This window comes from Mirounga leonina, unplaced genomic scaffold (assembly GCF_011800145.1).
Source record: "Mirounga leonina isolate KUSES-001 unplaced genomic scaffold, KU_Mleo_1.0 Mir_154, whole genome shotgun sequence".
Classification (NCBI taxonomy): domain Eukaryota; kingdom Metazoa; phylum Chordata; class Mammalia; order Carnivora; family Phocidae; genus Mirounga; species Mirounga leonina.
In genome coordinates this window covers 40,489,520-40,514,860 of record NW_023270389.1, presented here as the reverse complement: position 1 = coordinate 40,514,860, position 25,341 = coordinate 40,489,520, and the positions used below count along the sequence as shown (strand labels likewise).

Here is a 25,341-nt window from a genome sequence, read left to right as displayed (position 1 = left end):
ACTGAGGAGAAGATGAGTGTATAGTGCTGAGGCGTAAGATGACTCACTCTCTGAATGTGATATACAGTACGGTTAATAGGAATCCCACGAGTATGCTGTATGTGAGGCTATAACCTCGGTTAGCTATTGTCTTTACCGCGAAAGGAGAAAAATGTAACCACTCTTCTCCCTACTTGTATTTATTTGTGTTGATTCCCCTTTTTCCTTTTCATCATCTTCCAGATGTATATTTGAGAAAACACGGATTTTGATGTCAGAAGAGCCTGGGGACCTTGGGCAAGTTATATATCATCTCTCTGAGCCTTATTTTACTGAGCTTGGAAATGGGAATAATAACGTTTATGTAATAGGGTTGTTATGAGGGACTGAAAGAAATGTTTGTAAAGCTTTCAGCGTACAATAGGTATTGTATTGTTTGTTCCTTTTTCTTTTCTTATTCTAATAACCCATAACTATCTAGCACCCATAACTATCTAGCACCCTTTGGAAAGTTAAACATTTTAGATTAGTATTGGTTTCAAAAAGCTGAACAGTTACATTTTGCTTTTTATTTTTTTAACTGGTTTTCTAGAAAATCTTTTTTTGAACATATTCTATACTTCATTGCCCCCTTCTTAAATTGTTGTACTATACCATGGGTATTTATAGATAGTGTGAAGCATAGGGCTAAACAGCTTCTCTTTACTGGTTGGCACGCAACCCAGCCCACTTTTGGCTGGCTGTTCTCTGTGGTCTAGAATGTCTGCAACTTGGCACCTCTCTCACAGCTTCTCATTTCTGCTGCTGTGACTCCTGCTGCCCCCGTTCTTTCTCCTAATTACCAGTAGGCTCTGCAGGCCCTAACATTTCTCTTCTCTACACCTTGTTCTCCTTCACTTTTCACTTTCCAGGTCTCTTACTCTTCGTGTTGCATCTCATAGTTTGTGGGCAAATTGGCCTTTCATTGCTTTCTCAAACTAGGTAGAAGAATCCTTCTGTCCAGGGAGCCAGCTGGTCACAATATGTTTAATGTGGTCCTTATCAGCATTTTTCCTCCATACTGTGGGCCCTATTCCAAGGACTGGAGAATGCTAAAAAGCAAGTCCTTAGATTAGTGAGGTACAACTATATTTGGTTTTCTTGCAAGTCATTTATTTTTCTTTAGTCTTATTTAACTTTAATTTTATGCAGTTTTGTGCTAGATACGAGGGATGATGGTAATAGGGGTCTCATAAGTTAAAGTATGCCATGGTTCTTACCTTCGAAAGAGCAGGGGAACACATATTCACAAATAATACAAGGTAAAGGGGGGATGAGAGAGACAGTTTTAGTTAAGGATTAGGAAGGCCCAGGGTTCTAGCAAAAATTCTAACGAAGAGTGGCTGCCTTGGAGTCCAGTCTCAGAGAGATGGGTGATGGTTTCAGATCCCTTCAAGAGTCAGAACAGCGGGGCACCTGGGTGGCTCAGTCGTTAAGCGTCTGCCTTCAGCTCAGATCATGGTCCCAGGGTCCTGGGATCGAGCCCCGAATCAGGCTCCCTGCTCCACGGGAAGCCTGCTTCTCCCTCTCCCACTCCCCCTGCTTGTGTTCCCGCTCTCGCTGTGTCTCTCTCTTCAAATAAATAAATAAAATCTTAAAAAAAAAAAAAGAGTCAGCACAGAGAAACAGTCCAGATGGAGGGGAGCTTTCATAATTCTCTCCCACTTTAAAGGTAATGGTAGAGAATCACTTAATGGGAACATGGACACATTTTTCCTTTTATTTGAGAGTCTGGGTCTTTAGATTTCTTGTATTATTTTGTCATTCATTTGTATTCCTTATGAATTTTTATTATTGATTTGGAAACAGAAAGGACGTGGGGTATAATGGAGGAGTTGCACATGTCTATGCTTTTCTAGTCTGGATTTTACAAAAAAGCATGGCTGAATTTTTCTATACTCTAATATGTGATTTTGTTTATTTTAATTCAACTGAGTATTTTTATTTTACCCTAATGTATAATGCCTTACAAAGATTTCAAATGTATAACCAATTTTAATTTATTGGAATTGTTTTTGCTACTGTTTATAACAACTCCATATTTATTAAATTTGAACATTTCTTTTAAGCTAAAACAGAAGGGAAAGGCATAAATAACCATGACAAACAACCCTTTTCTGGTGTGGCCATTTGAAATGAAACAACCAAAAAATTTAATCAACTTAAATTTTAAAAAATTAGCTGATATAAGTTGTAAACCAGATGAGTAAAAGCTTTCACTTACTCATTCTTGACATTCAATTCCATTTATTCTTTGTAATATATTTTAAAACAGAATGTTTATAAAGACTAAGGTTTGGTTTCCTATATCCTTTTTGAAGTTACCAAGAAAAAAATGTTTGGAGTCATATTCTTGCTATACAAATTCCACTTAAAGATTTTATAAATATAAGATAATGTGTTTTATTAAAGCATTTTCTAAATATAAGGTAATGTGTTTTTATAAATATTTTTTATAAAATTTTTAAAGATTTTATAAATATAAGATAATGTGTTTTATTAAAGCATCATAATCATAGTAGAGTATTGTAATATAGTTGATTTAAAATAATTATTAACTATGATTAAAAACTGAATAGCCTTTATGTTAGTCATTCATTACCATCGAGTTCATTGATAGAACATTTCTTAAGTGCTTATAATGTACTAGGCGTACAAAAGATGAATAAAAGAAGAATTTGCATTTGGGTTCCTAAAGACTGTTATTTGATTAGCAAGTAATTTAAAATAATCGTCTTTGTTTCAGCCAGAAACTTATTCTTTAGACATATCAAGGTACTTAGACATACAAACAACTCAGAATTGAGGAAAATTCTTGATGTCTTTTTAAAGCCTATTCCTTTCTCTAGTACTCTTGGAAGACAGGAAGGGTAATAGAATTAGAAGACAAGCTGGTTGTCCTCCTGTCTTTCTATTCCCAATTTACCAGTCAGTTCTGTGATTGGAGTCATGGTTCTTATGTTCATGTCCCTGCTTTAATTGATTTCTGGGTGGACATGCTCTATGTCGAAAGATCAAAAATCTCAACATTTTACGTTAAACACTGGAACACTTCAGCCCACAGCATGTGAACTCAAAAGCCCTGAATTAGACATGGTGATCTGAGGAACATAGCAAACCAGAAATAGATGGGAGATAACCCTACCATGCTTATAATTGTGAAGAGCCATTTACAAGTAGCTATGATTTTAATTGTTTTGATCAGGTGTCTTTTTTTTTTAAAGATTTTATTTATTTATTTGGGAGAGACAGAGAGCGAGAGAGAACATGGGCAGGATGGGGGGCAGAGGGAGAAGCAAGCTCTCGATGAGCAGGGAGCCCAATGTGGGGCTCAAATCTCAGGACCCCGAGATCATGACCCCAGCCAAAGGCAGACGCTTAACTGACTGAGCCTCCCAGGCGCCCCTGGTTTGATCAGTTTTTATAAGAGCTAAGTAATAATTATCACTGAAAAATGTTTGTAAACATAGAGATAGTATTCAGGTTCAGAGAAAATACAAATGAATAGTAACATTTTCTGGACTCTGAGAAACAAACTGAGGGTTCTAGAGGGGAGGGGTGTGGGGGGATGGCTTAGCCTGGTGATGGGTATTAAAGAGGGCACGTTCTGCATGGAGCACTGGGTGTTATACGCAAACAATGAATCATGGAACACTACATCAAAAACTAATGATGTAATGTATGGTGATTAACATGACATAATAAAAAAAAGTTAATAGATGTAAGACATTTTGTAAAGATGCAAATAAGTATAAAGAAAAAGATTTTAGTCATCTTTAAATTCAACCTTGAGATAACCCCTTATCACTTTTGATGCTTTTCTTATCTTTTTTCCTGTAGGTAGATAACACATTTTAAAAATAAACATGGGATCATCCTGTCCATAGCTGTTTTTTTTTTTTTTTTAAGATTTTATTTATTTATTTGACAGAGAGAGACACAGCGAGAGAGGGAACACAAGCAGGGGGAGTGGGAGAGGGAGAAGCAGGCTTCCCGCTGAGCAGGGAGCCCGATGCGGGGTCATGACCTGAGCCGAAGGCAGACGCTTAACAACTGAGCCACCCAGGCGCCCCTCATCCTGTCCATAGTTTTTAACCTACTTTATTTATCATGAATATCTTCTCTTATCCATAGATAGTCTTTAACATAATTGCTGATGGCTGCCTAGTGTCCTGTCACGCAGGTATATCGTACTGTACCCATGGCACTGGTAAGATGCTCGGGTTGTTCTCTTTTGCAGTATATTAGCAAGAATGCAAACTCCATGAGCACAGAGACTATAACTAGTTTATGTATCATTGTGGCCCTCATATGGAGGCTTTCAGAAAATAGGTGCTTAATTCTCCTACCCTTCCTTGCCTGTACCTGTGCAGCTAAACATGCCAGGAGAAAAATGCACAACTGTGCTCACTTGAGAGTTATGATCATTAATCTCAAGTGCTGCCCAGCATTCACACTACATTTCCTTACTTCATTAACTCTTCCATTCTGCTAGATAACTCTCATTAACTCTTCTCTCCTTAAAATCCAAACATCTCCTTCCTCATCCTCACTTTCTGCTGATGACCTTTCTTCCCATTTAACTGAGGAAACATGCGTCATTTAAAAAAAAACTTCCACAAGTTCTCACTGTCATATCTACCCACTTCCCTGCATCTGTGCTTATGTAGACCTCCTTCCGTCCTATGAGCATGTATGAACTTACAGACCTCCATCCCTCCTGTGAGTATGTATGAACTATCTGTGCTCCAGAAGCCAGGCCCTCTCTTAGGTACGATCCCATCCTACTCAAGGATCTTACTCCACATATCCTTTTTTGCATTATCAGTCTTCCCTCTCTTCTGTATAAATTCCATGAGCATGTTACAGATATGCTACTATCTCTGCCCCATTTCATTCTTCATGGCAAAATTCCATGAAAGAGTTGTTTATGCTCTTAACTCCTCCTTTCCCATTATCTCTTGGACCCACTTGAAGTAGATGTTCACTTCCACCCTTCTTTTAGTTCTTACCAGGAAAACCACTAACTTCCACTTTGTTAAATCCAATGATCACTTTTCAGTTCTTACCATACCTGACCTGTCAGCAGCATTTGGCACAATTGATTACTCCTTCTCAAAATACTTTATATTCTCTTATGTTTCAGGACATTACACTCATCTCATTTTCTTACTACCTTACTGGCCTTCTCAGTTCCTTTGGCTCATTCCTCTCAGTAGTTCCTTTTCAGTTCCTTTGGTTGCCCCTTTTCCTATCCTCTTGTTTTAGGAGGCCCTAGAGCTCAAACTTTGGATCTCTTTTTCTCTCTGTACCCAATTCTTTGGTGATCTTATCCAGTCTCTGGGCTTTAAGTATATGCTCACGACTCTAGAACTTATATGTCCAGCCCATACCTCTCTCCTTCAGACATATCTCTAACTGCCTACATGACATCTCTCTTAGATGTCTGATAGACATCCCACACTTAACGCATCCAAAACCAGACTCCTGATCTTACCCATGAAACCTCCTTTCCCCCAAGTCTTTCCCATCTTAGTTAATGGCAATTACGTCCTTGTTGCTCAGGCCAAATTCTTGGTGAAGTTCTTAACTTCTCTCTTCTTGCATTAACACCCAATCTGTCAGCAAATCCTATCCCTTCTATCTTCATAATATGACCAGAATCTGACCACTTCTCACCTTGCCTTCTGCTAACACTTTGGCCCAAGTCCCCCTCATTTCTTACCCAGCTGGTTAAAATAAGCTTCCTGTCTGGTCTTCCCATTTCCCTTCAGTCTATTCTCAACCTAGCAGCCAGGGTAATCCTCTTAGCTCATAAGTGAAGTCAAGTTACTCCTCTGCTTAAAACCCTCCAGTGACCTCTTATCGAATTCACAATAAAAGCTAGAATCCTTATAAAGGCCCACAAGGCCCTACGCCATCTGGCCCTCTGTTACCTCTCACACCTCATTTCCTGTTACTGATCTAACTTGCTCCGTCTGCTGGTATCACACACTGGCCTCTTTTTAGTTGCTGAAACATGCCAGCACAGGACCATTTCAGGACCTTTGTACTTGCTCATCTTGCTCCCTCTATTGCTTTCCCCCCAGATATTCATACAGCTTGTTCTTTCACCATTTTCAGGTTTTTCACCACCACCACCACCCCCCATAATTTTTCCAGTAAGGCCTGTGTTGACTACCTTATTTTAAACTGAAATCCATTCTACACTGCCTTCAGCATCCCCTGTCTTTTCCTGCTTTATTTTTCTCTACATCATGTATTATCATCTAACATATTGTGTATTTTACTTCCTTAGTTTATTTTCTGTATCCCCTCTTCCAAAACTAGGATGGAGATTTTTGTCTGTTTTTATTTCCTGCACTTAGAACAGTGCCTGGCACATAATAGGTTCTCAGCAAATATCTGTTAATTAATGAATGTAAGTAGCAACATCCTTGGCAGATAAATATTTGTACAGATCCATGATTCATTTATTCATTCACTCAGTAAAATGACTGAGTTCTTACTGTGTGCCAGATACTGTCCTAGGTACTAGGGATATAACAGTCAAAAAGTCAGACAAGGGTCCTATCCTTATAGAGCCCATAATCCAATGAAAAGACAGATAAATGTGTTTTTAAACTATAAATTGTAATAAGTGCTATGAAAGAAACAACCAGGGAATTGAACTGAAGAATAACAACAGTAGTGAAGGAAGACTTTCTCTACATGGATGAAAGAGAGGCTGGGACTTGAAGGATGAGAAAGGATCCAGCCACGTGGAGAGCAGGAAGAACAGCATTTATGAGATCAGATTAGAAAGTTAGTCAGGACTAACATGCAGAAGAATGAAACTCGACCATTCTCTAACACCATTCACAAAGATAAACTCAAAGTGGATGAAAGACCTCAATGTGAAACAGGAATCCATCAAAATCCTAGAGGAGAACATAGGCAGTAACGTCTTTGACATTGCCCACAGCAACTTTTTTCAAGGTACATCTCCAAAAGCTAGTGAAACAAAAGCAAAAATGAACTTTTGGGACTTCATCAAGATAAAAAGCTTCTGCACAGCAAAGGAAACAGTCAACAAAACAAAGAGGCAACCCACAGAATGGGAGAAGATATTTGCAAATGACACTACAGATAAAGGGCTGGTATCCAAGATCTATAAAGAACTTCTCAAACTCAACACCCAAAAAACAAATAATCAAGTCAAAAAGTGGGCAGAAGATATGAAAAGACACTTCTCTGAAGAAGACATACAAATGGCTAACAGACACATGAAAAAATGTTCATCATCATTAGCCATCAGGGAAATCCAAATCAAGACCACATTGAGATACCACCTTACACCAGTTAGAATGGCCAAAATGGACGGGAAAGAAACAACAAATGTTGGAGAGGTTGTGGAGAAAGGGGAACCCTCTTACACTGTTGGTGGGAATGCAAGTTGGTACAGCCACTTTGGAAAACAGTGTGGAGATTCCTCAAAAATTTAAAAATAGAGCTACCCTATGACCCAGCAATTGCACTCCTGGGTATTTACCCCAAAGACACAGATGTAGTGAAAAGAAGGGCCATATGCACCCCAATGTTCATAGCAGCAATGTCCGCAATAGCCAAACTGTGGAAAGAGCCGAGATGCCCTTCAACAGATGAATGGATAAAGAAGATGTGGTCCACATATACAATGGAATATGATTCAGCCATCAGAAAGGATGAATACCCAACTTTTACATCAACATGGATGGGACTGGAGGAGATTATGCTAAGTGAAGTAAGTCAAGCAGAGAAAGTCAATTATCTTATGGTTTCACTTATTTGTGGAACATAAGGAATAGCATGGAGGACATTAGGAGAAGGAAGGGAAAAATGAGGGGGGTGGGGAATTGGAGGGAGAGATGAACCATGAGACTATGGACTCTGAGAAATAAACAGGGTTTTAGAGGGGAGGGGGGAGGGGGGATTGGTTAGCCCAGTGATGGGTATTAAGGAGGGCATGTACTGCATGGAGCACTGGGTGTTATACGAAAACAATGGATCGTGGATCACCACATCAAAAACTAATGATATATTGTATGGTGACTAACATAATAAAATTAAAAAAAAAAAAGTTAGGCAGGACTAAATTATGCAGGGTTTCCTAGGCCCAGTGGTTCTCAAAGTAGGGAATGGGAACCCCTGGGAGTCCTGATCTTTTCAAAACTATATTCATAACGGTAAGACAGTATTTGACCTTTTTTACACTCACTCACTCATGAGCATGTAGTGGCATTTTCCAGAGGCCTCGTGACATGGTATCATTATAGACTGAATGCTGAATGAGATATGAATGTCCAGTTACTTTCTATTTAGTCAGGCATTAAGGAGATTTGCAAAAATGTAAAACACTGTCACTCTTCTCACTATGTTTTCTTCTTTTTCAGAAAATATATTCTCACTTAAAAAATTAAGTTACTTCTGGGGCACCCAGGTGGCTCAGTCAGTTAAGCGTCCAACTTTCGATTTCAGCTCAGGTCATGATCTCAGGGTCTTGAGAGTCTCTCTCTCCCTCTGCACCTCCCCCCACCTACTCGTATTCTCTCTCTAAAAATTAAAAATAAATAAAAATAAAAAATTTAGTTACTTCTAGTAAAAAGTAATGATTTTTAAATTTGTCAATTTTAATTTCTAATATGGTAGATATTGACAGATTTAAACCACATAAACAAAAAAGTCTTTAAAGTCCTCAGTAATTTTGAAGGCTTACTATACAAGGGCCTTGAGACCAGAAAGTTTAAGAAATAGGTCATGATAAGAGTTTTTTACTTTATTCTAAGAGCAATGGAAAACTACTGAAGGATGTTAAACCAAGGTGGTGATGAGATCTAATTTAACTTTTGAAAAGGTCACTCTCTCTGCTGTGTGAGGAATAGACCGCAGTGGGTCAGCAGTGGGAGGAGGCAGGAGCACAAATATGAAGGCACTGCATTAGTCCCAGTAAGAAGTGATGGAGGACTGGACCGAAGTGGAGCATTAGTTTGCTAGAATTGCCATAACAAAGTGCTACAAACCAGGTGGCTTAAAAAAAATAGGTATTTATTGTTAGTAGGGCCGTTCTTCTTCTGAAACCTATGGGGGAGAATCCTTCCTTGCCTCTTCAAGCTTCTAGTGTTTGCCAGCAATCCTTGGCCTTCCTTGGTGTATATAGATGCGTAACTCCAGCCTTTTTCTGAATAAGATCAGTCTGGGGTGCTGGGAATTGGGACTTCAATATATGATGGGGGGTGGGTAGGCCATGAGGATGAAGAGGAATGAAGATGTGTATTTTGGAAGTAGAACCAGAAGGAGTTGCTGATTGATTAGCTATATAAAGATAAGGAAAAGAGAAGGCAAGGATGGACCTCACATTTCTGGCTCGAGAAGCTAGATGAACAGTAGACCCAAAAGACATGTCATTTATTAACATGAACACTTGCGGATGGGACCATGTTTCTCAGGGGATAAATTTCCAGAAGTAGAATTGCTAGGCCCCCATTTTCTTAAGTATGCTCATGCATTTATTCTTCCAGATATGCTTTAGCATTACTAGTATTGTTTTAGCATTATTTAGTATTATCCTATCAGATCCTCCTGATTTAAACACCAGATATAGTAAAACTGTAGCCCAATCCACCTAGGTATTCAAAGAATTTAGGCAAAAAGAAAATAAAAATAGGAAGGGAGAACACATGCCCTGAAAGAAGTTCTCATGGTGAAAGTGACATAGTAAGAGTTGACCAAGTCCTTTGAGATCCAAAAAGTATTTCAAATTAAACTTCTCGATGGGAATTCTGGCTAAATTTAGTACCATATGGTGATATTTACTACAGTTTCCCCTGCTGGATGAAAAGCTGGCCTCAGGTAAAAATGTCTAAGTTCCCCGAGGAACCTGATGAGGTGAAAGATGTCAGTTCTATTACTAGGCAACATCACATATAAAAATGAACTTCTGACTGGTAAATTACACCTGGACTGGGAGGAACTGCAATGGAGTGATAAATATTTGATGGGGGCACTGCACTTTGGACTGTCCTGAGTTTCATATAATTGGCGTATCCATTGTGGGACCCTAGAAGCTGTTGTTACAAGATACGGTGCCTCCTATAAAGCAGCAGGGCTTCTAAGTCTGGGTAGATTCCACATCCGCTTGTATGGATTTCTTCTCCTCTCACCTGAGCTGTATCTCCTAGAGAAAAGATAACTTCTGGATGGCTAGGCAAGCTGTCACGTGAATTACTGCGAGGCCTCCATCTGACACTGCCCTGCTGGCAAGTTCTGAATGGTTTCTGTCTGCAGTCCTGAATACACCGAAGCCAGGTGTGCTCAGGGGTAGCTTTAGGAGTCTGCATCTTAGGTGAACCTAAGAGGACCACCTTGTGGACGCGGCAGATACATTATCCGTTCCCTGGTTTCAGCCACTCACTCACACTGTGCCTCTTTTACTCCAGTCCCTCTCTCTAGCACTTTCCCTAACATTCTGAAGTTAGTGCAGTGATCTCAGCTTCAGTTCCGAAAACAGACCTGTTCTCGAGAACATTTGTGTAGATGTGAGTCCGCACGTTTGCCTTAAGAGGGATGAGTAATCAGTACACTCTGCCTTTGATTGCTCTCCTCTCAGTCATTTTCTTGTCACGTTCCACAATTTTGTGGAGGATTAGACAAGTGTCCAGAGACAGAAAGAAAGCAAGTCAAACAGTGACATCTGACTTCTCCAGAGGCTCGTTAACCCATCATCCTCAGGTCTCTAGGAAGTGACTTTCAAGCTCCACATGTGGGGGCCCCTTCTGGTGACGGTGCTGGCAACTGGTGCCAAGTGTTCAGGGGCTCCAGGTTGGTCCCCTTCTCAGCCAGAGCTTTCTGTTTGCCTCAATTACTTGCCACTCCAGATTCCCTGCGAACAAAGCTTCCAGAGTGTAAAAAATACACATACAGTGAAAATCACTAACCGAGAGAATGTAGCCCAACACTCAAGGTAAAATAAACAGATCTGTGACAAAGCTTACTACAGATCATGTTGTAAGACCATCCTAGTCCATCACTCAGACTGTTTCGTAATTTTAGACACCACTTGAAGAACTTACTGATCTGATTACCAGCCCTCAGCAGAAGTAGACAGTGTTAGGAGTTTAGGCATGTTGTCAGTAATGAAGAATATTTGATAATCCTGTGATGAGGAAAAGCTGTAAAAAAAAAAAAAAAAGACTAAAGTAAAAATCAATGAAAAGCAAAAGTAGTCTGGGGTCATTTAATGGAAGACAAATAACTTTCTATACCTTCATGTCCTATGAAGGCATCATTTATATTATAGCATGTATAATAAATGATGTTTTTTCACTAATTTGAAAAGATATATGCACCCCTTTGTTTACTGCAGCATTATTTACAATAGCTGTGATAGGGAAACAACTTAAGTGTCCATCGATACATACATAGATAAAGAAGATGTGGTATATATGTGTAGTGGAATATTATTTAGCCATGAGAAAGAAGGAAATCCTGCCAAATGCAACAACAGGGATGGACCTAGAGGATATTACACTACGTGAAATAAGTCAGACAGAGAAAGATAAATACCATATGATTTCACTCGTGTGGAATCTAAAAAAACAAGTGAAGAAACAAAACAGAAACAGATGTATAGACACAGAGAACAAGCTGATGGTTGCCAGAGGGGAGAGAGGTTGGGGAGAATGAGTGAACTAGGTAAAGGGGATTAAGAGGTACAGACTTCTGGTTTTAAAATAAATAAGTCACAGGGATGAAGAGTTCAGCATGAAGAATAGTCAATAATATTGTAATAGCATTGTGTGGTGACTGCACTTCATTTGTGATAAACATTCATAATGTATATAAATATCGAATCACTATTCTGTACACCTGAAACTGATATTATGTATCAACTATGCTTAAGTTTCTTAAAAAACAGGATGTTTTTGTTTACTCATATTCCCAGATGTTTACTTGCTGCCAGACATCGAGGGCCATCATCCATTTATAATGATAACTCTGATTCAAGAGAAGGTTCACTTACTTCCATGTTCTCCATGCAGAGTGATAAGGAGATGTAAGATACTTTAAAAGGTTTATAGGGGTGGTGTTTTTATTTTTATTTATTTTTATTTTTTTTAAGTCAATTAATTAACATATATTATTGGTTTCAGAGGTACAGGTCTGTGATTCATCAGCCTTACATAACACCCAGTGCTTATTACATCACATGTCCTCCCCAGTGCCCATCACCCAGTTACCCCATCCCCTTACTCCCTCCCCTCCAGCAGCCCTCATTTTGTTTCCTATGGTTAAAAGTCTCTCATGGTTTGTCTCCCTCTCTGATTTCATCTTGTTTTATTTTTTCCTCTCTTCTAGGGGTGGTGGTTTTAATGTTTGTATCCTCAAAGGGTAATATTCCAATTATTTGAAAAACCTCCTAACAGGTTTTACACTCTGTAAAGATACCAGTTACATGAAATATTATTGTACCTACTTTTTTTCCCCCAAGGAAGAAAGGAGTATGCCTATAACCTTCAAGTGAAGGTTTAATTCATGTATCTAGAAAAATTCTTAGAAAAATAATCATAAAATACATTTTCAAAATTCTAAATTGTGAGATTACTTTTAATCATATTCTATTACAGAGTCACAGATCTCATAAGGAGAGAGGCAGTACATTCCAGGCTTAGAAATAATATAAAAATTACCCAAAATTAAATTACTAATTAATAATTTTTATCACTACTTCTAATTTTTCACAACTAATTTTCTTGTGTGCCTCCCTTATCATGCATTCACTTGAAATACTATTTTTAAAATAAAATTTATATTTTAAATATCACATTACTGGATAAGAACAAAATCTCTCATTAGCCACATGGGAAAATCTATCCCCTCTGTGTAGCTCTGTTATTATGGTTTTAATGGTTCGTGCTGCCTTACTGCTGTATCTTTAGAACTAACATTGGTAGAGATGATAGATCAAGTCTGAACTGAATTAGAGTATCAATATCACTATGGTCACAAAAATAGAAATCCAGTAATACTCAGAATTTTCTGCTCACAGAGAGCATCTAGGAAGCATGTTATTTCTGTGCCTGTAAATTTACATCTTTTTTTATTGCATTCCCTATGCTGTACTTTTCATCTCCATGACTTATTTTTTTTATAACTGGAAGTTTATACCCCTTAATCTTCCTTATCTATTTCACACGTTCCCCTCCCTTCTGGCAACCATCAGTTCTCCGTATTTAAGAGTCTGGTTTTTTGTTTGTTTCTTTGATTGCTTGTTTGTTTTGTTTTTTAGATTCCACGTATAAGTGAAATCATATTGTATCTGTCTTTCTTTATTTCACTTAGCATAATACCCTCTAGGTCCATCCATGTTGTCACAAATGGCAAGATCTCATTCTTTTTATGGCTGAGTAATATTCCCTAATATGTATGTATGCATGTATGTATGTATGTATATACTATATCTTCTTTATCCATTCATCTGTCAATGGACACATGAGTTGCTTCCCTATCTTGGCTTCTATAAATAATGTTGCAAAAACACAGGGGTGCATATATCTTTTCAAATCAGTGTTTTCATTTTCTTTGGGTAAATACCAGTAGTGGTATTACTGGATCATATGGTATTTCTATTTTTAATTTTTTGAGGAACCTCCATACTGTTTTCCACAGGGGCCACACCAATTTACATTTCCACCAACAGTGCATGAGGGTTCCTTTTTCTCCACATCTTTGTCAACACTTGTTATTTCTTGTCTTTTTTATTCTAGCCATTCTGACAGGTGTAAGATGATATCTTATCGTGGGGTTTTTAAATTTTTTAAATTTATTTTTATTTTTTGTTTTATATTTTTTAGAGAGAGAGAGATTGTGAGCAGGGGCAGAGGGAGAGGGAGAGAATCTTAAGCAGACTCTGTGCTGAGTGCAGAACCTGACATGGGGCTCGATCTCACAACCCTGAGATCATGACCTGAGCCAGAATCAAGAGTTGGACGTTTAACCTACTGAGCCACCTAGACACCCCTTCTTGTGGTTTTTGATTTGCATTTTCCTGATGATCAGTGATGTTGAGCATCTTTTTCATGTGTCAGTTGGCCATCTGTATGTCTTTTCCAAAGGTCCTCTGTCCATTTTAATTGGATTATTTGTTTTCAGGGGATTGAGTTGTATAAGTTCTTTTAAAAAACAAAACAAAACAAAACAAAAAAAACCCTACTCTTTTATTTTCCAACAAAGGGTTGGAGTTTTTTTGTTTATTTGTTTTTGAGTACAGTTGACACACAATGTTACATTAGTTTCAGGTGTACAAGATAGTGATTCAGCTTCTCTGTATGTTATTCTATGCTCACCACAACTGTAGCTGCCATCTGTCTGCCACCTACAATGATATAACAATGTCATTGACTATATTCCCTATACTGTACCTTTTATTCCTGTCTTACTCATTCCATAACTTTTTTGGATATTAATCCCTTATTGGATATATCATTTGCAAATATCTTCTCCTAAATTCAGTAGGTTGCCACTTCGTTTTGTAGATGGTTTCCTTTCCTGTGTAGAAGCTTTTTATTTTGATGTAGTCCCAGTAGTTTGTTTTTGACTTTGTTTCCCTTGCCTCAGGAGACCTATCTAGAGAAATATTGCTAAGGCTGATGTCAGAGAAATTACTGCCTGTGTTTTCCTCTGGGAGTTTTATGGTTTCAGGTCTCACATTTAGTTGTTTAGCCCATTTTGTTTATTTTTATTTATGGTGTAAGAAAGTGGTCCAGTTTCATTCTTTTGCATGTAGCTGTCCAGTTTTCCCAGCACCATTTATCAAAGACTATTGTATATTCTTGCCTCCTTTGTGAGAGATTAATTGACCATATAAGCATGAGTTTATGTCTGGGCTCTCTATTCTGTTCCTCTGATCTATATGTCTGTTTTTGTGCCACTCCCATACTGTTTTGGTTACTACAGCTTTGTAGTATATCTTGAAATCTGGGATTATGATACCTTCAGCTTTGTTCTTCTTTCTGAAGATTGCTTTGGCTCTTCAGACTTTTTTGTAGTTCCATACAAATTTTAGAATTATTTGTTCTCATTCTGTTAAAAAAAATGCTCTTATTATTTTGATAAGGATTGCATTGAATCTGTAGATTGCTTTGAGTAGTATAGACATTTTAACAATATTGGTTCTTCCAGTCCATGAACATGGAATATCTTTTCATTTGTTTGTGTTGTCCTCAATTTCTTTCATCAGTGTTTTATGGTTTTCAGAGTATAGATCTTTCACCTCCTTGGTTAAGTTTATTCCTAGGTATTTTATCCTTTTGGTACAATTATTAATGGGATTGCTTTCTTAATTTCTCTTTGTGCTGCTTCATTATTAGTGTATAGAAATGCAACAGATTTGTGTATATTAATTTTGTATCCTGCAACTTTACTGAATTCATTTATCAGTTCTAATAGTTTTTGGTAGAGTCTTTACGTTTTCCTTTTTTTTTTTTAAAGATTTTATTTATTTATTTGAGAGAGAGAGAATGAGAGACAGAGAGCACAAGAGGGAAGAGGGTCAGAGGGAGAAGCAGACCCCCTGCTGAGTAGGGAGCCCAATGTGGGACTTGATCCTGGGACTCCAGTATCATGACCTGAGCCAAAGGCAGTTGCTTAACCAACTGAGCCACCCAGCGCCTGAGTCTTTATGTTTTTCTATATATAATGTTGTATCATCTGCAAATAGTGACAGTTTCACTTTTTCCTTACCAGTTTGGATGTTTTTTATTTCTCTTTCTTGTCTGATTGCCGCAGCTAGGACTTCTAGTACTATGTTGAATAAAATGGTGAACATGGACCTCTTTGTCTTATTCCAGATCTTAGAGGAAAAGCTATCAGTTTTTCACCATTGAATATGATGTTAGCTGTAAATATGTTAGAAATATGGCTCTTAATTCAATTTGATAAACTGCCTTTAACAGTAGGAAAAAAATCAACTTGGCTATAGAGTTTTATGCACAGGAAACAGTAGTGTTATCAGTGGCTTAATGTTAAAGGGATAAAATAAATAAAGTTTCCTGTATATCAGTTCTGAACAAAATATTTAATATTTTCATTAATACTTCATTTGGTAAAATTAAATATATTTCTTATATTTGATAGGGTACCCAATCTGGAGATAGAAGAAAACTAAGTCCTTAAACAAATAATTAATAAAATGGAGACATGATCAAAATAAAGTAAGAAAAGATTAGTGCAGAATACATGTGGGGAGAGAAATAATCTGTATAAATTCAAGAGAGACCAATTTGCTGCGTGCACATATAGAAGAAAAAGAATCTAGAAATCAAACTGAATATAGTAGTCATTTAGCACTTAGTTAACTGTAAACTGAGTCTCCTGTTCATCATTGTTTAGTCCCTCATTGCATGACAATACTGATGTTATACTTTACACTACAGGAATTATGTGGAGATTTTTTTTAATTCAGGTAAAATAAAAAAGTTAGGTCAAGAAATTAAAGAATAAACGAATGAGGAAAAGATTAAAGTAATACTTTCATTCTCTCATTTCATGAACATTTATTGAGCATACACTATATGCAAGATACTGTGATAGGCACTGGGTAAAAGACATAGTACTTGCCTGCAAGAAGTTTACCATCTTAGTGAAGAGACAGGTAAGTACATATAGTATGCTCTGCCCAGTAGTAGAAAAAGGGGCACCTAACCCCACCTGAGGAGTTGGGGAAGTTTCCTGAAGAAGCTGAACTGTGTCTTAAAGGTTAAGGGATTTCCTTTTCCTACAAGATTCCAGACTAAATAATCTGAAAATTCTCCCACCACAAAACACACAGCAATGCAAAATAAAATATAACAAGCATCCCTTTAAATACATAGCAGAGCTTATGAAAAAGCAAGGTAATTCTCCAACAGCTCAAACAAACACAGCTAAGAAACAAAATTGTAAGTCTTAAAACTTTAAAAAACTTTAAAAAGCCTTAAAAAGAAAGTGGTAAGTTTAAACCAACACTGGGCTGCCCTGAAAGGATTTGCCGGTCTCAATACCAATGAGATAGAGATCTGAAAGAACACCAACTACCATCAGGGAAAAGGTAGACTAAAATAATCTGCCTACCAATGCAAAGTTAACGTAGAGAGTTTGTCTTGGCCTGAGTTCCAGGCCCAGGAGTGGGAGAAAGGTTTGCCCTTTTAAAATTTACACCAACTTGGGGCGCCTGGGTGGCTCAGTCATTAAGCATCTGCCTTCGGCTCAGATCATGATCCCAGGGTCCTGGGATCGAGCCCCGCATCGGGCTCCCTGCTCAGTGGGAAGCCTGCTTCTCCCTCTCCCACTCCCCCTCCTTGTGTTCCCTCTCTCGTTGTATCTCTCTCTGTCAAATAAATAAATAAAAATATTTAAAAAAAATTTATACCAACTAATTGTTCAAAATCCTCAAGCTAAGAAATTAACATAGAGACTGATAGTATCTTTGTGGTACCCGGCAGAAACAAAAGCAAAATCATTCTGGAGGGACAGACCCTCAATCCAGTGAACACAGCACAGAATTTTTCATACTTAAAACCCCACTTAGAAAAGAAAATCAAAGCTGTTAGCATCACAATTCTGGATTTCAAGCTGTATTACAAAGCTGTAAACATCAAGACAGTATGGTACTGGCACAAAAACAGACACATAGATCAGTGGAACAGAATAGAGAACCCAGAAATGGCCCCTCAACTCTGTGGTCAACTAATCTGGGACAAAGCAGGAAAGTATATCCAGTGGAAAAAGACAGTCGCTTCAACAAATGGTGTTGGGAAAATTGGACAGCCACATGCAGAAGAATGAAACCGGACCATTTCCTTACACCATACACAAAAATAGACTCAAAATGGATAAAAGACCTAAGTGTGAGATAGGAATCCATCAAAATCCTAGAGGAGAACACAGGCAGCAACCTCTTTGACCTCGGCTGCAGCAACTTCTTGCTAGACACGTCTCCAAAGGCAAGGAAAACAAAAGCGAAAATGAACTATTGGGACTTCATCAAGATAAAAAGCTTTTGCACAGCAAAGGAAACCGTCAACAAAACCAAAAGACAACCTACAAAATGGGAGAAGATATTTGCAAATGTCTTATCACATAAAGGGCTAGTATCCAAGATCTATAAAGAACTTACCAAACTCAACCCCAAAAAAACAAATAATCCAGTCAAAAAATGGGCAGAAGACATGAACAGACATGTCTCCAAAGAAGACATACAAATGGCCAACAGACACATGAAAAAATGCTCCACATCACTTGGCATCAGGGAAATACAAATTAAAACCACAATGAGATACCACCTGACACCAGTCAGAATGGCTAAAATTAACAAGTCAGGAAACAACATATGTTGGCGAGGATGCGGAGAAAGGGGAACCCTCTTACACTGTTGGTGGGAATGCCAGCTGATGCAGCCACTCTGGAAAACAGTATGGAGGTTCCTCAAAAAGTTGAAAATAGAGCTACTCTAAGACCCAGCAATTACACTACTAGGTATTTACCCAAAAAATTCAAACAGTGATCCGAAGGGGCACCTGTACCCCAATGTTTATAGCAGCAGTGTCCACCGTAGCCAAACTATGGAAAGAGCCCAGATGTCCATTGACAGATGAATGGATAACGAATGGATAACGAAGAGGTGGTGTGTGTGTGTGTGTGTGTATATATACCCACACACACACAATGGGATGTTACTCAGCCGTCAGAAAAAAAATGAAATCTTTTTTTTTTAAAAGAATTTTTTATTTATTCATTTGAGACAGAGAGATACAGAGAGAGAGAGAGAGAACAGGAGCAGTGGGGAGTGGAAGAGAGAGAAGCAGACTCCCTGCTGAGCAGGGAGCCCTACATGGGGCTCAATCCCAGGACCTGGAGATCATGACCTGAGCCTAAGGCAGACACTTAACCATCTGAGCCACCCAGGCGCCCCAGAAAAAAATGAAATCTTACCATTTGCAACGACATGGATGGAGCTAGAGGGTATTATGCTAAGCAAATTAAGTCAGTCAGTGAAAGACAATTACCATGTGAATTCACACATATGTGGAATTTAAGAAAGAAAGCAGAGGATGAGAGGAGAAGGGAGGGAAAAATAAAATAAGACGAAATCAGAGAAGGAGACAAACCATTAGAGATTCTTTTTTTTTTTTTTTAAAGATTTTATTTATTTATTTGAGAGAGAATGAGAGACAGAGAGCACGAGAGGGAAGAGGGCAGAGGGAGAAGCAGACCCCCCGCCGAGCAGGGAGTCCGATGCGGGACTCGATCCCGGGACTCCAGGATCATGACCTGAGCCGAAGGCAGTCGCCCAACCAACTGAGCCACCCAGGCGCCCAAACCATTAGAGATTCTTAACTACAGGAAATAAACAGGGTTGCTGGAGGGGAGATGGGTGGGGGGATGGGGTAACTGGGTGATGGGCATTGAGGAGAGCACATGATGTGATGAACACTGGGTGTTATATGCAACTGATGAATCACTGAACTCTACCTCTGAAACTAATAACACACTATATCATAATTAATTGAATTTAAATAAAATTAAATTTTAAAAATAAATGGAAAAAAAAGAAAAGAGAAAATGCCACCCAGAGCCCCCCCCCCCAAAAATCCACTTAAAGTAAACTTACAGTCCAAAATTATAAAGTACACAGGAATCAATCAACAATAAGCAGATCTCAGGCAGCACAACAAACATCACATGTAGCCATCACCCATCTCTTCCCCGATCTCAAATAAATATAGGGACTATAAAACAAGTCTATTTAAAATGCTCAAATATGTCAAAGTTGCATTTTAAAACATGAGAAAAGAGCAAGATAGTATCTATAAAAGATCAGAAGATGGTTTTCAAGCAGAGGGAAGAGCATTTACAGTTGTGGGAGTCCAGACAGGTCTTCTTATTGGGAGCTGGCAGTCACCAAAATGGGAGGAGGAATTGGGAGGAAGACTCAGGTCATAAATTGCTTTGCATTCTATGTTAGGACTCTTATTTGCAAGTGACAAAAAGATCAACATTTGTCTAGGGAGTATTTTGTTGTTGGCTCACCTAACCAAGAAGGGCAAGGATATAGTTGGAATGATAGGAATCAGAGACTCATTTTCTCTCCATCTCTGACCACTACATTTCTTTGTGAATACTTCGCTCTTTCCTACTGCAGATGTTTTCTCCAAGAGGTGGAGAATGTTGCCACTTGCAGTTTTGGCTCACATCGTTTGCTTGTGCTTTTTTTTTTTTTAATTTGCTTTTCTTTAACTGTGGTAAAATACAATAGAAAATAAATCATTTTAACCAAGTGTATAGTGCAGAGGCGTAAACACATTCACATTGTGCGGCCATGACCACTATCTACCTCCAGAACTTTTTCACCATCCCAAACTGAAACTCTGTCCCCATTAACAAAGCTCCCCATTCCTCCCTTCCCCGAGCCCCTGTACCACTCTTCTATTTTTCTGTCTTTGTGAGTTTGACTACTCTAAGTACTTCATGTAAGTGAAAGAACACAATATTTGTCCGTCTGTGTCTGTCTTATTTCACTATACCATTTTTCTATTGATTATAGAGGAAAGAACTTTCTCTGTACACATGCTTCTATCCCCCTAGTTCCATATTTCAAAATCCTGAGCAAAAACTCTGATTGGCTTGGCCTGGCTTTTCAGACCAGGACAATGATGGATGCTATGGTTTGCTCAGCTTGGGTTACATGGCTGCCCTAGAATCTTCCCCAGTTCTCTGTGTAAACATACCTTCTCATAGAGTCCTTCTTTGTCCTCTCTATCTAAAACAGTACCCCACATCACTCTAGACCCTTATTCTGCTTTGTTGTTGTTTTTTCAGAGCACATCACTGCCTGTTATTAAATATACTCATTTGCTTATTACTTCCCCTACCAGTAGAATGTAAGATTTATAACATGAGGGACCTTTTCTCTCTTACTGACCTCTGTGTTTCCAGTCCCTAGAATAGTAACTGGGACATAATAGGAGCTCAGTAAATATTTTTAATTAACTAGAAATGGGGCTGGAGATGCAAATTTAGTATTCATTGGTAAAAGTGATTAAAAGAAATTGTTTCCAGGGATGCCTGGGTGGCTCAGTTGGTTAAGCGTCTGCCTTCGGCTCAGGTTATGATCCTGGGGTCCTGGGATCGAGTCCCGCATTGGGCTCCTTGCTCAGCAGGGAGCCTGCTTCTCCCTCTGCCTACCACTCCCCCTGCTTGTGCGCTCTCTCTCTCTCTCTGATAAATAAATAAAATCTTTAAAAAAAATTGTTTTCACCTCCCTAATGAAGATAAACAAATAGAAATTAAAACTGGGGCACCTGGTGGCTCAGTCCATTAAACATCTGGACTCTTGATCTCAGCTCAGGTCTTGATCTCAGGGTCATGAGTTCAAGCCCCGCATTGGGCTCCATGCTGGGTGTGGAGCCTGCTTTAAAAAAAGGAGGGAAGAAAGGGAGGGAGGGAGGGAGGGAGGTTAAAAGAAACCGAACTTTGAATATATATATATATATATATATATATATATATATATATATATATATACACACACACACATATAAATAGGGTGATTAAAGAAGAAAGTTACGCACAAATAGGAAGAGAACTACACTTCCTAAATATAGATAATTGTGGAAAATACAACTTTGCATGATGGATGCCTAAGTCCAAAATTGCAATAGATTAAGCCCTTTCTGAAATTGCTTTCTATTGCTGAACATTTAAACCATAAACACGAATGTATAAACTGATCACATGCATGCATGTGAATGTATAAGCACATATAGACACACTACATACACTTTTTCTGATTAACATTGGAAATGGGCAAAGTAGATATGAGTCTAAGGCTGTAATGGGCACTTCTTGTTATTTCTAAATTGTTTTTGGTTGTAGCCAGGCAAGTCAGAATACTCTGGAGTGCAACATCCCATTGTTGTGCTGCCCACCATAAACGTCACTTGGAACCTGTTTACTGTGTAGCTGCCTCTGTTCCATTCCCCTACCTGTCCTTAACCTCAAGAGCAGGGCAAGGCAAAGGGGAGAAGGGAGCAAGGTGGGGGCTATATTAAAAAAGACAAAAAAGAAACGGGCATTTTGTAACATATATGATTGTTGAATCACTAAGTATAGTACACTTGAAACTAATACATTGTATGTCAACTATACTTCAATTAAAATTTTTTTTAAAGGAGACAAAAATATTTTATCTTCCTGATTTCTTAGTGTTGCTTTCCATCTTTTACTTCCCTTAGAGTTTACTATCCTAATGATCCTCTATGGGCATCCCAGACTTAACCACTGTTACACTTCAGCCAAGTCTGCCCAAGGTCCCTCAGAATTACTTCTTTCAGATCTCCACTCACTTCCTCACACCTCACCCCCAAATCCAACAAGAATTCCTATTCTCTGGTAGGAAAGCAGTTTAATTAAGCTATATTGCCTCAAGGTTGTCTCCCTACCCCCCCCCAAATGTCACCCCTGTAAACTTTCTCTAGGTGTTTAAAAGCCCTTAAGGAATGACTTTTTCTTACTACTTGTCTGAATCAGAAAAGAAGTTTCCTATGGCAGGAAACTTCCTAGGGGATTAAAGAGAGAGAACCATAGCCAAAAGTTCTGGGAATCAACCCCCACATTCAACTTCTAAGAAGTGAGGAAAGTAGATATGGTGTGCCCAGGAATAGTTGATTAGGTCATAATATCACCCTTTCCCACTTATTCACAATAATTAAGCATTTATTTTTAATTACCAGGGTCACAATAGTGGCTGTGCATATTACTAAGTGAATATCAAATTAACTACTAAATTCTACTTCTTACTTGTACTTAATCCTGATTTATTTGTTGCTTATTAATATGATCACCTGCTCTCAACTTAAGAGGCAGCATTGCTAAAAGGTACTTATGTGTGCTATAATTAGTATATATAGTTAGAATATCTTGGTTTTAAAAGAATAAAAAAATTAACTGAGCTATTAGAGTTATCTGTGAGAACTTTTAAGTTTCTTAACTTCTAGGACTTGGGGCGCCTGGGTGGCTCAGTCGTTAAGTGTCTGCCTTCGGCTCAGGTCATGATCCCGGGGTCCTGGGATCGAGCCCCGCATCGGGCTCCCTGCTCGGCGGGAAGCCTGCTTCTCCCTCTCCCACTCCCCCTGTTTGTGTTCCCTCTCTCGCTGTGTCTCTCTCTGTCAAATAAATAAATAAAATCTTAAAAACAAAAACAAAAACAAAAAACTTCTAGGACTTTGTGTGCTTTGAAATCATGTTTCTTTATGATATTTGATCTGGTAATATTTGATAATATCATGAGCCTGGAATTTGTGACCATTTGAAAGGGAATTAAAAAGCTACTAACTTTTTTTTAGATTTTATTTATTTGTGAGACAGAGAGCGCAAGCATAAGTGGAGGGAGGGGCAAAAGCAGAGGCAGAGGGGGAGGGAGAAGCAGACTCCCCACCGAGCAGGGAGCCCAACGTGGGGCTCCATCCCAGGACTCTGGGATCATGACCTGCGCCGAAGGCAGACACTTAACTGACTGAGCCACCCAGGCGCCCCAAAAGCTATTAACTTCTATGAAAAATCACAGACTTCTTAGATAAATTTGGCTATAAACTTAGAAAAAACATTAAAATACTAACCAAGATAAAGGATATACAGTGTCAGGGGTTTTTTTGCCTCCAATTGGGTAATCAGACGACCACACGTTAAGAGGTTCCCTTTGGTTTAGTACCTGCAGGCTGGTTTTCCTGGGACTCTGCTGTAGCATCTGTGTACACAAGTTACCATTCAGCAGCCTCCTGTTCTCCACAGTAGAGCTTGCTCAGATGTTACTGGAGGCTCAAAGAACTGTTTCTGATAAACCTGTAGAGCTGTGGTATATCAGATATATTTGCTATAGCTTATGTACTTTCATACTTTTGCAATAACGTAGACTTCTAAAATGTGTTATTTGTTTCTTTTACAGGATAATGAAGGTCAGACAGCTCTACATTATGGTAAGATGTTTCCAAATTATTAATAATCATATTAGAAAGTTTTCTCTATTTGTTTATTTCAGCTTTGTCCAACCCTGTGTAGTGCTTAGAAAAATGCCTGGTCAGTTGGTGCAGCCACTGTGGAAAACCGTATGGAAGCTCCTCAAAAAATTAAAAATAGAATTACCATTTGATCCAGTAATTCCACTACTGTATATTTACCCAAAGAAAACAAAAACACTAATTCAAAAAAATGTGCACCCCTATGTGTATTGCAGCATTATTTATAATCACCAAGATACGGAAGCAACCCAAGTGTCCATTGATAGATGAATGGATAAAGAAGATAAATGGATAAAATAGACATATATACACATATACACTAGGAAATACTGCTCAGCCACAAAAGAAGAATGAAATCTTGCTATTTGCAGCAACACAGATGAACCTAAAGGGTATAATGCTAAGTGAAATAAGTCAGTCAGAGAAAGACAAATGCCACATGATTTCACTCATTTAAGGAATTAAGAATTTAGGAAACAAACGAACAAAGGAAAAAAGAGCCAGACTCTTGTACAGAGAACCAGGGGCACCTGGGTGCCTCAGTCGGTTGTGTCCAACTCTTGATCTCAGCTCAGGTCTTGATCTCAGGATTGTGAGTTCAAGCCCCATGTTGGGCTCCATGCTAGGCTTAGAGCCTGCTTTAAAAAAAAAACCAGAGAACAAACTGGTGGTTGCCAGAGGGGAGGTGAGTGGGGGCGTGGGGGTTGGTGAAATGGGTAAAGGAGATTAAGGCTATACTTATCTTGATGATCACTTGAGAAATGTATAGTATTATTGAACCATTATATTGTATATCTGAAACTAGTATAACACTGTTGTTAATTATACTTGAATTTTAAGAAATAATATAAAAACAAATTTAAAAAGGAAAATGGTCACTAGCAGAAATACAGTCATTTTTGTTTAAAAATAGATTAATAACCTCTACAGTTGGAGATATGTTAAAATTATTATGGGAACATTCATAGTAAATTGAGCCTTTCAGTACCATCAGCAGAAATGGAGGCTCCTCCAGTCCCCCTTTGAAAATTCATTATTTCATTCTTGTTACTGTCAGTGACAACTGAGATGCTAATCATCATCACTGTAGGAGCTCCAGTCTCTTCTACAGGAAATACTTTCTTGATGTAATTGAAGCAAAGAAAAATAGGTTTGATTTTTTAACTCATTTCACTTACTGATTAGCTTAGTTGAGTAATCTTCACCTAACTAATCTATAAAATAGAGGATAATCTGTAAGATGGACATAGTGTGG

General features: G+C 38.4%; 1 protein-coding gene across 3 annotated transcripts in view; it reads left to right on the top strand.

The window, feature by feature from the left end:
* Positions 1-25,341, top strand: part of ACBD6 (acyl-CoA binding domain containing 6) — a 218,849-nt gene that overhangs the window by 172,469 nt on the left and 21,039 nt on the right. For all 3 annotated transcript variants that reach the window (XR_004680266.1, XM_035010562.1, XM_035010560.1), the window contains one exon: positions 24,014-24,044. Coding sequence is in view for 2 of the 3 variants with exons in the window: in XM_035010562.1 (XP_034866453.1) it covers positions 24,014-24,044 (31 nt within the window). In the remaining variant the exon portion in view is untranslated. The remainder of the gene's footprint in view (positions 1-24,013; positions 24,045-25,341) is intronic.